The 14357-nt window shown below is 39.9% G+C and overlaps 1 protein-coding gene across 1 annotated transcript in view; it reads right to left on the reverse strand.

Moving 5' to 3' along the window:
* RBM20 (RNA binding motif protein 20) overlaps nt 1-14350 on the reverse strand; it is a 171710-nt gene extending 157360 nt beyond the window's left edge. Inside the window, exon 1 of the mRNA XM_023532720.1 lies at nt 14290-14350. Coding sequence (XP_023388488.1) covers nt 14290-14339 — 50 coding nt within the window. The 5' untranslated portion in view covers nt 14340-14350. The remainder of the gene's footprint in view (nt 1-14289) is intronic.
* Nucleotides 14351-14357: the final 7 nt, after the last annotated feature.

Below are 14357 nucleotides of genomic sequence, written 5' to 3' on the forward strand. Positions count from 1 at the left end.
TCTTCTGTTAAAAGATGACTAGTGTTATGGGGAAAACAGAACAAGGTAAGGGAGATTGGATGGGAAAGAGCAGGATGCAATTTAAATATGGCGGTCGGATTAGGTCTCACTGAGAAATCACGGGCAATATATTATTATCTGTGCAACTCCTTTAAGAAGTTGCCACAGGTCAACTGTCATTATCATGGCCACAATTCAACTGTCATTTTTGCAAATATCAAGATAATAATCTAGTCTCCCGCTGTTGTAGTTGCCTTGCATTGTGTTTAGCGATTCCTTGAAATAAGCAGTGTTCCAGAAATTCCTGTCATTCAAAGTTCTGATGCAATGAGACTTAAGGGGTGTTCCAAGTGTTCCTTTCTACCATTTCTCCTGCTTGGGTCAAATCTCACAGAAGAAATTCAATCTGGAATTTGCCTGTACCTGGAGAGGTGTAATCAGGTCCCTGGCTGGAGATGATTGAGTGAGACAAAAAAGGTTACATTATAATACACATGTATTCAGCACTTCATTTCCTATCAAAGTATGTTTGTGTTTGGTCTCATTGATTGTTAAGACAAACCCCACATTCTATAACAAGCCTATACCCTGACCCCTGTTCTAACGAATGTAAGACCTGAGACTAAGTGTCTTTCCTCTGCTTGGGTTTCTTATTCCCTAGGTCTGTACCTTCTGCTTACACTACCTCTCCAAACATGAAGGCAGGTATTTGTGTCTCTCTATCCCTTTCAGATAGGCAGGCTGAATAAAACATAAGTTGGAGAAAACCAAGCTTTGGTCTCACATCAGTTCTCACTCATGAGACCATCCTGAGTGGTTTTTCTCATCGCAAAGTCACTTAGATCAAGTCATGTTGCAGTTAAATTGCTCATTCTCGCGTGTATTCAACAAACTATGCACCATGGACCCTACCAGATGCCGAGGACACCAAGATCAAAGACACTGGCCCTGCCCGCAAGGACCCTATGGGATCTTTAGAAGAGACAGACAAAGATAAGTGTGAGGTAAATGCTACAGTGGGGGCCACAAGGCATTACAAGAAAGGGGCCCTCAACCCCTCTTCCTGCATGATGAAGAGGTAAAGTCTAAGCAGAATCCATAAAAATGAGAGAAATATTCAAGTTGAGGGGTGAGAACGTGATGTAGTAGAGAGAGCCTGAGGGCAGCCATGACAACCAGCTCAGGGCCGGACAGCTAAGTGGAGACAGGTCTAGAAGGGCTTCTAAACAGTCTGAATCTCAACCTACAGGCAATAGGAAGCTACAGCAAGGCTATAAGTAAGCAGATGACAAGATTAAGGCTGCCCTGGTGTGGAGAAAAGAAAGCTCTGAGGACAGGGCCAGCTGGAGGCAGGGAGAGGATCTGGGAGGCCTGAACTGAGGCAGTGGCAGTGGGAATGGAAGCGGGGAGCACACGTTGGAATGGATCAGAAGGCCTGGCTCCGAGCCTGGGCTCTTCAGTCATTGGCTAGGAGACCCTGAACTACCGATATAGTTACTTAATCCCTACCTACTTCACAGGGTTGTTGGAGGATTAAATGGGATAACCTAGGAGGGAAAAGAGTAGCCTATGAACCATACAGCATGGCAGGAATACAGGGCTGTTCATTCACCCACCCTGCACTGTTGCATCTGTAGACGCCTCATCGCTGGGAGACTTAAAATGGCACTTACAGGCATGAACGTTTTCTCTGCTCACTTAGCTTCTCTAATAGTTGAGTCGCCTTTCGTGAATCTGGTCTTTCTTCTGGACCTGACTTTCTTTTCTATAAAATTGAATTAGATGATCTCTAGGGTCCTTTCCAGCTTGAAGTTCTACAGTTGCATCGTCTTATTCATCGTGTGTCCCATTTCCATGGTAATAATGATTTGTCAAATAAAAAATTATTGAGGGAAGAGTCATCCAAAGAAGAAAAAACAAACTAAGCTAATCAGCGACTAACGCTGAAAACTAAAATGAAAAGGCATGTTTAAATGTCTTAAAGGGTCATATTAACACGCTGTGTTCAAAGACAAAATAATAAAAACTCAAAGGTGTTTTCACCCCCCAAAATGATTCTAATGTATAGCATCTGTGCTCCTAAAAGGTTAAAGTATCATTGGCCCAGATATTTACCCAAGAAAACTAAAAGATACGTCCCCATTAAAAAATAATAATAAAAAAAAAATAAAAGGAGGCTTTGCATTCCCTCTTCCTCTCCCAATGTGGCGGCCTCAGCAAAAGAGAAGAATGAGAAGGGGAAGACTATCTCCCTAACAGACTTTCTGGCTGAGAATGGAGGGACTGATGGAGGAAGCACCTGTGTCCCCAAACCAATCAGCTGGGCTGATAAAACAGACGACTTGGAAGAATGTTTTAACCACTTGGCACAGTGATGATGATGGTGTGTACAGGGCACCTCCAACTGACAGCTCCATCCTGTCCACTGCTCCACAGGCTGCTGGGGACCCAACACTGACAGATGCCTTCTTCTCAAATTGCTACCTTACACTGCCCTATGATGTGACAAAAGACTCCTTTAGGAATTCTTTAGAGGATTAAATATCAGTGCAGTGTGTTTACCACATAACACCAACAATCCAGAGAAGTTGAAAGGTTTGTGGTAAGTTTGAGGACCCAACTTCTGGTATATGTAACAAAATAGATGAGCCTTAGAATCATTACGCTGAAATAAACCACACCGAATGGGAGAATATATCTGCAAATCACATCTCTGATAAGGGTTTAGTATCCAGAATTTATAAAGAACTCTTACAATTTCACAACAAAAAGATAACTAAAAAATGGACAAAGGATCCGAATAGATTTTCTCCAAAGAAGATATACAAATGGCCAATACAAGCATGTGAAAAGATGTTCAATGACATTAGTCATTAGAGAAATACGAACCAAAACCACAATGAGATACCACTTTATACCCATTAGGGTGGCCATAATTTTTTAAAAAAGAGATAATAACAACTGTTGGCAAAGTTGCGTGCAACTGGAATGCTCACTCACTGCTAGTGGGAATGTAAAATGGTGCCGCCACTTTGGAAAACATTTGGAGTTTCCTCAATAAATTAAGTACAGAGTCACCATATGACTCAGCAATTTCATTCCAAGATATGCTATATCCAAAAGAACTGAAAACAGATGTTCGAGCAAAAACTTGTACACAAATGTTCGAGCAGCACTATTCACAACAGTCAGAAGGTGGAAATAACTCAAATCATGAATGGATAACCCAAATATTGTCTATCCATACAATGGAACATCATTCAGCAACAAAAAAGGAATGAAGTATGGACACATGCTACAACATGGATAAACCTTGGAAACAGTACGCTAAGTGAAAGAAAGCCTGAATCAAAAGGCCACATATTGTATGATTCCATTGATGTGAAATGTCCAGAAAGGGCAAACCCACAGAGACAGAAAGCAGACTAGTAGTTGTCAGGGGCCTGGAGAGCGGGGATCGAGGGAATACGGAATAACTGCTGAATGGGGGCAGGTTTCCCTTTGGGGGGATGCACATGTTCTGGAACTAGACAGTGGCGGTGGTTGTACAACCCTGTGAATGTACTTAATACGACTGAATTACACTTTAGAGCCATTAACATGGTAAATGTTACATTATGTGTATTTTACCACACTTTTTAAAAATATTATTTCCAAAAATATCATTATGCTGAAGGAAAGAAGCCAGGCCAAAAAAAAGAAAAAAAATAAATATATTGTTATTCTATTTGCATAAAATTCTAAAACATGCAAACTCACCTATACTGATCAATAATTGCTTGAGGGGGAGGGGATTCAAGGAAAGAAAGGATAAATCATAAAAGGCATGAAGAAACTTTGGTGGGGGTTATAATAATATTATTATCTTGATTGCCTGAAGGATGCTTTAAACATGTACAGCTTAGTATATTTCAATTATGCCTCTGTAAAAAGATAAAAAATGTTTTAAAAATTATCAGTGGACCTCTCAGTTCTTAGGCTTACTCAATTTCACTTTGAAAGGAACTCACTGATTAAAGGATCTTTACTGTAAACCCTTTCACAAGTCAAAACTAAACTATCTTTTCATGACCTATTGGTTCTATTAAGTCTGGTTTTTACATACCATTGTTCCTTAAAGCAAAAGGACACCTGTAACAATGTCTGCTAAGACCGTCCAAAAAAATACGTCTAGTGGAGACTAAGCGAGCTTGATGTGCCCACATTTCAAGTTGAGAATTCTTTTTACTATTAATGGGAACCTAGGATACTTTAATCATTGCTGAATCCTGGTTTTGTTTTTGTTTTTGTTTTTTTTTGAATTGGTTCAGAAATGGGTCTGGTAGAACTTGGCTGATGCTCACTTTGCAAATCAAACTATCATATCTGTTATTATTTTAGCACATGCTGAGAGGATTATAAGTGTTTATATACTCTCAGTGAGCATCACATTCAGATCTTGACTAACATGCATAACAGAGTAAGACAATGAATCAATGCCAGAGTCAGATTTGCTTGTGGAATTTAAATTGGGATATGGATTTCACTTTAAATCAAAAGGCATACTTAAATTACAAGAAAAAAAGGGGAGAAGACCAAATAAATGGTTTTGATTAGATTGCTTAGTTTATCTCAAATTTGACCTACTTTCAAATTTATTTCAGCAATTTTTTCCGTGATATGTTCTTTGTAAATGACAGGTTTTCTAGAAATTATTTGGAGGACACGGATATTGACACAGAGATGATATGATCACCTGAATTTAGATAACATTCTTCCATCCCAGCCCCAGCCCCCCAGGTCTCTCATAAATACTATTTTTCTTAGCTTTGCTGAGTCCTTGTAAGTTTGTGACTTGATTTCCTCATCTGTAACATGGAGGAAATAACAGCACTTACTTCATGGTTATTGTTGGATTAAATGGATTAAACATACATAAAGTGCTTAGACTAGTAGCTGGCACACCGGCAGCACTCAATGAATGTTAATTGTTATTCACTTTATATTATTGTTCCGTTGTACAGAGGAGAACACTGAGGTTCAGGGTGAGTGGTGGTAAAGCCGATTCTAGAACACAGAGCCTACTCCTAATTCTTTTCACGACTCTACACAACTTTCCCCACCCGTACATATTTTCTGCATGAAAATAAGAGTACCAATCTGGAAGAGGCAAAAATAGCTATCTAACTTCAATCTAAAAAGCATGAACAAACTGGTAGTCACAGACCGGCTCCAGGACTCACCCAGTTTAGGCTCCAGGGCAAGTCACCGGTCATTTTTAAAGTCGGCTTCTTATAGTGATTTTAAAAGGAAGATAAGAGGTTTTTGCAAAGAGTTGACATAGCTTCAAGAGGATGCCAAGAAATTGTGTGAGCCAGCAAAAATTACATTAGTATCCGGTCATTACCATTAGCATTAAAAGGCATGTATACTCACTTTGTGTGGACATTAAAAAGTATTACAGCCGGTGACAGAATGCCTGCTGTAGAGGTGAAGTAGGAAGTGGCAGGCCCATCAGTTAAGTTCCTACCAAGTCAGGAGTAAAAAAAATCCAGCAGCTCCAGATAATATGTTCAGGCTGGTACAATACAAACACTTTTGCACGGCTGTCAGATTTAAACTCTATATCCATTCTAAAGTGACATTTAGTTATCATTTCAGTTCCACGTATTTCATCGAAGTGGCTATTTTAGAATACGTTAAAATTAAAAAATAAAACCACTAGATGAAAGTTTTTTGGGAAACAGGATATTCAGAGGGTCTCACTGTATCACTCCCACAGACCAGTTACTCGTCACAAAGAGAAAAATGTCCCATTACAATGCAGAGATCCGGCAGTGACCAAGCTAACTAAGGGACTCAAACTTCGTGGAACACACATCGCCCACGGCATACTCTTGCCAAAATGCTTAACCTGAATCTGGTCATGAGACGGTAGACGCATCCAGATCATTCTACAAGACAACTAGCTTGCAACCTACGGTCATGAAGAAGAGAAAAAAAAGGCAGGTACGCTGCTAAATGAAAAGAGGCATCATAAACAAATGCAAAACCAGGGAGGCATAGCTAAGAGGCATTTTGATTATTTATTATGGGAAAAAGTTAGAAATCTAGTGTTTATTAGAAAAAATTATTTAAGTAAGATTAATTTCCTTAGATTTGATAATAGAATTATGGTTATGCCACTTACTTTCAAATAGTTTGGGGCAGGGGGAACGTGACACTGGTCTTCCATTTGGCAGGACAGAACAGAGCGGGAGGTGCTCAGGGGAGACCCAGTTACTGCCCCATGCACGGAAACCTCTGGGGGTGGAGAGGAGATAACATTTGGGGGGCAGCGATAACATATTCAAGGATGCTTTACAAAATCCCCTGAGGGAATGTAAACGGACTGAAGCCAGTGGAAAAATAGTTTCAAAATGTTCTCCATTTCACTTTCCCCCATTTCCAGGCAGACAGAAGGGGAGCCTAGCAGAAAACACAACAGACAGAGAAACGAGGCTCCCTATCCCACCCTGCCCACTGCCTTGCTGTGTGACCTGGAACCATTAATGCACTTGACTTCTCTGATGCTCACTTGCCTTACCAGGAAAACAAGAGGGCTGGGCTACGGCAGCTCTCAGACGCTTTCCAGATCTAAAATCTAAAATGCTAATGGGCAGTTCAGTCTTAAAGATAGTGCAATACCAATAGACAAGCTCACGAAAAAAACAAAACAAAACAAAACAAAAAACAAAGTATAAAAGAGAAAAAAAAAGACCACTATAACTGCACCACCTAGAGTTAGAACCACTGCTAACAGCTTCGTGTTTGTTATTCAGATGTTTTTCCAAGCTTGCAGGCACTCGCACAATCATACACATTTAAAAAAAAAAAAAAACCACAAGATCCCTGTACACATGCTGTGTGTAATTTCTTTCTAGTTAACACTATTATATGGTTTATATTCCATATTTATAAATATAAGATAACAGCATCATTCTAATGGTTGAATGGTACACACTGTTATTCATGCAAATGATTTATTTTTCAGCTGAGAAATATTTAGATTCTAATTCTTGCTCTACGAGACAAGGCTGCAGTAAGTATTCTTATGTATATGACGTATAAAGTCTATAAATCAAGTTTTAATCACACTACTCTTCTCCCTTGTTATGCGGAAGGTTAAAAATGAATCTTTTCAAATATCAAATAAAAGCTCTCCCTGTTGCCAGGCCATCCCAGGGGTGCGCGGGCCCCAAGGAGACCCTGTCCTTCAGAGGCTCAGGAAACAACACTGGGGCTCTTCAGTTCAAGGAGCCACAGGGAAACCTAAGGCCCAGCTTTTGGACAACCACGATCTCTTTGCAAAGTGTATTTCAGGCCACCAGCGCTGCGGCAGGCCGGCTCCGCAGCCCGCGCTGCCGACTGCCTGCGCCGTCACGGTTGACCGGGTCCAGACCGCTCCGCAGCCAGGCTCCTAGAAGACGCCTGTAGGTCCTGTGTTTACGTTTTTTGCCTCTAAAAACAATGATATCACCAAACGCACTCCCACCTGCTTATTCAAACACAAACTGACTTAGACACATGAAAAGTATCGGATCTGTCTCTCCTGAATTGAAAACAGAACCTTTTGCAAACTCAAGTATTCATTTTAACATTTCAAAATAATTGTTACTTATTAAAATGTTTAGACATTAGAAAACAGTATAAAATGTCCTTCAAACTGACATTTGCGTCTGCTTTTCTGACTTTAAAATTATGGCACTGATTCAAATATTCTTTGCAAATTCTGGAGAAAGTAATTAATTGTCTTTTTTGTGGTTATTGCTTCTTTCTTGAGTAATCAATCTCACAAATATGTACCTGTGCCCATTGCTAAAATGTAACTGATATGAAATATATTCTCCATCAGGAGATGGACGGCCTTCTACGCTGATGATCACTCAGCAATATTCCTGGAGGTTCACATAATTTTATTCTTGGAAGGAACTGCCATCGATCATTTCCAACCCCTGGAGAGACTGGATTAGGAAGGTTTATTGGCTTGTCGGGGTCACCCACTCCCAACCAGGGTTTTCTTTTCCTCCTTGACCCTCTTTGTCAGAAACCCAATAATTAATTTAGAACAAAGATGCTCATTTTACACTTGACAACACCAGGCAGATCCTAAATCCTTCTCTTCAATAATGAATTCAAAATAAACCAAAAGAAGTAACTTGGTGAAATTAATACATGTATTACTTTGACTACTCCTTCAGTGTCCAGACAGCCGTGAACAGAGGTTTCCAGGTTTGGGCTAGAGCGGGAAGTGGCAACTGACAACTGATGGGTCTTTACTGTGATAGAGAGAAGGCAGGTGCAAAGAAAAGGCAACAGCAAATGGCCTCGTGCATCCTTAAAGCAAATACCCACATTAAAAGAAGGACAAAGTGGCGTGAAAACTATCTTTATGGAGTGACAACCACCCCCCAAACATATGCATGACCCTCAGCCTTTTGTTTCTGAACATATGGAAAGATTTATTCGGCAAACAGCTACATGTTCTTTACACCTCCTCATGCAAGTTGCTTAACGGCTCCCTTTTTGCTCATAAAATACATTCACAGCAGTATGTACCATCTCCCTGACAGATCTGCTGTCAGTGAGTTGGAAAAGTCGCCTTGTAAATCATCATGGGACTTATCTTATAAAATCCAGTGGAATATAAGGAAAGAGGAGGATCGATTGACTTGGCTGTAACTTCTGTGGCTGTAACGACTTTACCATATCAGAATAGGCAGCATATTCATAGAAATACATCTTACATTCGAAACACAACAAAATATTAGGGGTATGAGGAGGTCCTTCCCTTCCACCTCCTCAAACAGCTGGCAGTGATGACTTGTCCCCAAACTTGCTGTCTGTAAATGTCAACGACTGAAACCTTAGTTGGGTGGAATTTAAACAGCGACCACCCACTGAGCCGAGCAAAATATCAGCCCACTGCCAGCACCCCCTTAGTGGTACTGGAAAACAAATTCACATTCTTGATCCAAAAATGTGTCCATTTAATTAAAGTCAGGATTTCCCAGTCTTCTCACTGGTGGGAACAAGGAATATTAGGTTCCCAGGATAACACACATGTCACCAAGATCCAGCCAAGTCCATTAACCAGAAAGAGAATTGCCATGTACTCCTTTCTACAAATCACTAATTGTGGTCTTTGCTCTGATTCTGGAATACAGGATCACTTTACTTTCTGCAAAACTTTTCAACACGCTATTCTAAGCACCACTACCAGTCACTCACACCAGCTGTGGATCCGCAGCAACTTTCCCTGTTAAAATTACACAAAATCCTATCGGACCATCCCAAACAAGGTAATTACTGTGGCAGGAAATAAAAATCAGATTAAGTGGGATTTTGTGGCACAGGAGACCCCCTTCAAGCTTTTGTCTGGCAGGGCGACCATGGTGATGAAGGGAAAAGGGAGCCCTGACTCTGGATTTCTCTTTGGAGTTTTAACTCCACCATCTCAAGGTTCTTCCATTCTTGCTTTCCATGTGTAGTTCAGTCCATTTTAATTCTATCCCTTGATTAGACTCCAGTTCCCAAGATTTTGTGGATTCCTGTTTATCAAAGATGTAAATTGAGCTATACTGGTTTGTCTACTTGAGGATCAGCTGTTGGCGCAGGGAAGAAATATTAGTTTAACGAGAGAAGAGCCTACAGCCGCAAGAAAAATAAATCAGAGAGAGAGAAACTGGATAATGTGGGATCATTTCACTGTGAGTCAATCCTGGTGGGATTTCTTTTTCTCCCAGTAACTATAAGGAAAGACAAAGAGATCTTAACGGATCAGCGTTCACATTCCAACTGACAGGTTTGGGCTTTTAAAATTATTAATTTGATAAATTGCTCAGGAGGTAGCAAAGGTGTAAGTGGATAGAAGAATAAAATGGGTGATAAGATTTTTCTTCTTTTCTCGTCCCTACAGCACTGGCATTAGAACAGCTCTGTGTACACCATATGTATAGTCATTTGCCATGACTAATGGGAATAATGTACTACATTTCATAATACCGATCTCTTTGGACATTTAAGAAAAACTCATAACTGGATGGCTACACTTACTACCTAAACATACTAATCACAATAAACCATCAAGCATAATTGCCTTTTTAAAAAAAAATACGCTTAAGAGGCTTTCTAGAGAAGTAAAGAAACTTTGCCAAATGCTAAGAGCCCACCCTCACTCCTTCCCTGTTTAGGGTAAATGCTTAATCCTCTCAGATGTTTTCTCCTGCTGAATGCTTGTCTTTCGTGCAGTTTAAGATGGTATTTAAAATTTTCAAAATTCCTTCTACAATTGTACCCCTGTTTCCCCTAAAAACGGCCTCAAATTCATGTTAGAAACTGGCACATATGTTAGAAATTCCATCCTCTTTCCAGAAAAAGGACCGAGTATGAGTGAGGTAATATCCCTTTTTGGCAAATTCTCATTTTCCTCCCCAATTCTGGAGGTAACTGTTAGCATCTCCGTCAAGGTGGGTGGACATCACATACAACTTGCCTGCATATCACTGTCTAAGAGTTTCTTGGAGATCTTTCCAAATGCAGAACGTCTATAGAGTTATCTGCAATCGTAGTGACTACTTATCACGTTTTCTACTCTGAATCAGGCAGCAGTTTGCTCTGAAGACACAGTCGGCCAAAACATCATTGGCCAGCGTCACTAATGCCATGCAGAAGATGAAAAACTTTAGAAATTAAAGCTGGCTTTACATCTTCATAAGTCACAAACACATGCAGGTCACATTAGCTATCAAATGCTAGACCAAAACTTTTTCAATTTTTATAATTGACTTTTATTCATGGCTAATAATTTGGGAAGGAAAAAAATAAGTCATCTATATTCAGATTAGATATGCAGCCCAAGGTCATGCATTAGCCAGGAATATTTTACTGCAAATCAAGTCATTTAAGAAAATCACCTCTGCGTTCACCTCGTAGAAGGTGTGTGTGCTTGTTTGGTTAATTTTTGCCGTTATTAGTGGCACACGTAGTAGTTGCATCTGACAACTGACTTCGACATTTCACCCAGTATTGAATGGCTCTGCTTTCATCTTGTATAGAGTTTTAAAACTTACAACCTAAAATTTCAATTTCTGATGTTCATCACGGTTAATAACTTCTTATAAATCAAGAATCAGCGTGGATTTCAAAGCACAAAATTAAAATACAAAACACTTTTGGAAATAAAATATTGTGAATGTTTGAGGAGATAAATCCTTATAAAACATTCACCGACACTCACTCGTCAATGTTTTCTTACTTCTGCTAATATGGAAGATATATTTTAAGTCCTCAAATTATTCTGATTTACTAAACTCATCCCAAATCTCCTCTTAAGATGTTATTTATATTTCTTGTTGCCCATGTGGCTTACATAATGCTTTCTATTTTATCCAATAATACCTCCACATTGGTCAACTTAAAGAATGCACATTTAAAACAAAGATCTTACACAGATAGGAGTAATATGTGTCTAAACACTGCTGACTAGTCTTTATAGGTAATGCCAGTATTGGCCAGGAGTCAGGGGTTAACAAGAGCAGAAAGGTCATGGACAATTCTTGACTGAATTTTGTACTGGAGTACAAAAGTACTCCACAGAAATTAACTTTCAATGCGGTCTTCATAAGTGCCGATACTGGCTTCCATAAAAGAAACAACAAAATCAGTTTCATTATTCATCATCACACCTCAGGTGTTTATTGACATAAATGTAGTATACGGCTGTTCTCTCAAGACCAAATATAAGGTATGTGAATAGAAACTGGTTTTTATTATGATCATGACAATTATTTTACCAAAGTCATTGACTTTATCCTAAATAAAAGCCATTATTAATGAAAATCAGTAAATGCAGGCATTACGAAGTGAAAAAAATTCTTGTAATCCTTAAACACTATGCATATGAAGACTGATATCTTCATCATTGTGAAAGAGTTCAAAACTTCTCCCCTTATAAATTACATAATAACCTCACTACGATAACTTGAAAAAAATACAGGTTCCCCGATAAAATTTATTCCATAGGCAGTCCACTAGAGGAGACTCTCCTCCAAAGCTCTGGCTCACAAAATTCCCAAATCAAGAGGCCGACAGCTCATTTCGCGGCTGAAGGCAACCCCCCCACTACATTTTCTCAAAGATGGCTGATGTAAACAGCACCTCATAACTACAGAAAAATGGTTGCTCAGATTAAATTATGCAAACGTAGTTTCAAAATAACATGCTCAAGTTTCAGCACACTAAAGGTGGACATGCTTTGCAGGTTATGCCTGGTTCCAGTAGAACGTTAGTGGGTACTAGGGGGAATGCAAATCCCAAATCTCCCTTATAAAGAAAGACTGAGAGATAAAAGCGTATAAACGACAAATCCCATGGGCCTTGGACCTGGCTCCTGAACACTGATCTGTCACCAATGCAAAGGCGAGCTATCAGGCGCTTCTTGAGATTTCCATTCTGGACACTAGAAGAAGGGGCCATCTTTGAAAAGCTCAGTCTTATCTTTTAAAAGTAAGATGTTCCGGAGATGAAATTTTCAAAACAGGGATGGATTTACAGGGTAAATTATTATTAGATGAGGAAACTAAAATACACTCTAAATTATCCATTTTCCACAAAATGGCATTTATTTTTGACCTGGCAACATTTCATAATAATACATCCATCTACAGAGATTTTCTGTGAACCTAAACTTCCTAGCTTTTTCCTAATTAAAAGTAAATGATAGGAAAATACAGGGTGATTAGAATACTAAAGCAAATTCAATAAACTTATTGTGCAGCCTAATTTCAAGCCACAAGACACTGGCCGGGCAAGAAACGCATTAGATGTTTCCCAATTTTTAACTGGTCAATTCAGGGTTTTTTAGTAAATAAACTTTAGATTTTAAATTTTTTTCTCGATTAAAGATAAATTTTAAATAATGATGTACATAAAGTGTCAATCATATTAAGTATGTCTTAACTGAAATATTCTGCAAAACAACAGGAACAGAATATAAAATATTTTAATTTTCATATAGTTCGAAAGTTGCTAGCAGTTGAAAGTTATATAAAAACAAATTTTAAAAAGTTGTCATAAATGGAGTTTTAGTATTCTGACCGTCCAAAAAGGGGAACCATTTTGTTCTGAAATATGATACTAGCATTCTTGGATGTCAAATTCGAATTTTCACTATTCTTTCTATTACATAAATCAATCTTAATAACAACATTTAAGTGCCACTTACTTCCATTTACATCGCATCGCTGTTTATTTCTCTCACTACATTTTAATGTTTATGTAACTCAAAGCATCCGTGCAGCAGCGCTGAACAAACGTCTCGGCTCTGTCCCATACGATTTTGCTGTACTTGTGTGTATTTCTCTAGTTTCGCCCAAGCACTCATCATCCAGACTTTCCTACACTTCTTAAACTAGTTTTAGGGGCTTCATTACAAGCAGAGGGAAACTCTTAGGAGAATAAATATCCTTCAAACAAACCAACCCTGTAGGCCTCAAACTGTCAAACAAATCTTGAAAGAAGAAGCAAAACATCATCGTTTTACTTTTTAGTTTTACTTTTTAGTCCCCCCGGGTGGACTAAAGGAGCTTCTCAGAGCCTGTGGACCACCCCCAACGTACTCGCGCGTTGGGAAGGCGGGCTGGAAAATTAACCACCAAGTCGCGCGGGTTCCTGAATCGCGAGATGGTGACATTAATGGAAAACAGTTGCGTGGCTGAGAACTCCTCGCAAAAGCCTTCTTGAAAAGTGTAAACACGTCTTTCAGGGCAAAGCAAAACATGTTGTTGATAAACCCTCACCACTCTTTTCACCCGATGTCACTGGTTGACTTCAGGGGCACCGTTAAGGGTGGTTTCGTGGTGGCGGCATTTCGCTTACACACCCTCACGCGCGCGCAAACACACTCACGCACGGTTCTCCATACATTCCAGCGGCCTCTTGGGACCAGAAAGATGAAATACAGTCTCTGGTCCATTTCCCCCCAGTTTGAGCGATTTTAGTTCAAAATATCCAGTAACATCCCTGAAGAGAAGAGAAAGGGGATAAGGGAAACCAAAATTACTTTCCCCGAATAACTTGGCTTCCCTGTCCCCAACCTCACGAACAGCCAGAATGACACCAACTCCGCGGGGAAAGTGGGCAGGAAAACTTCAAACGCAAGGCGGCGGAGCAAAGTTCAGCAGGACCTGGAGAGATGAAGCCACAGACGCGGGCGCCTGGGGCGTGTCCCCCCAGCGTACCCCCCACCCCCCAGCCCCCGCTCCCTCTTACTTTTGGATGATCTGCGGCAGGCTGGCTGGGGGCGGAGGCGGCGGCTGCATCCCTCGCGGGCCGGGAGG

This window comes from Pteropus vampyrus, unplaced genomic scaffold (genome assembly GCF_000151845.1).
Source record: "Pteropus vampyrus isolate Shadow unplaced genomic scaffold, Pvam_2.0 Scaffold89, whole genome shotgun sequence".
Taxonomy (NCBI): Eukaryota; Metazoa; Chordata; class Mammalia; order Chiroptera; family Pteropodidae; genus Pteropus; species Pteropus vampyrus.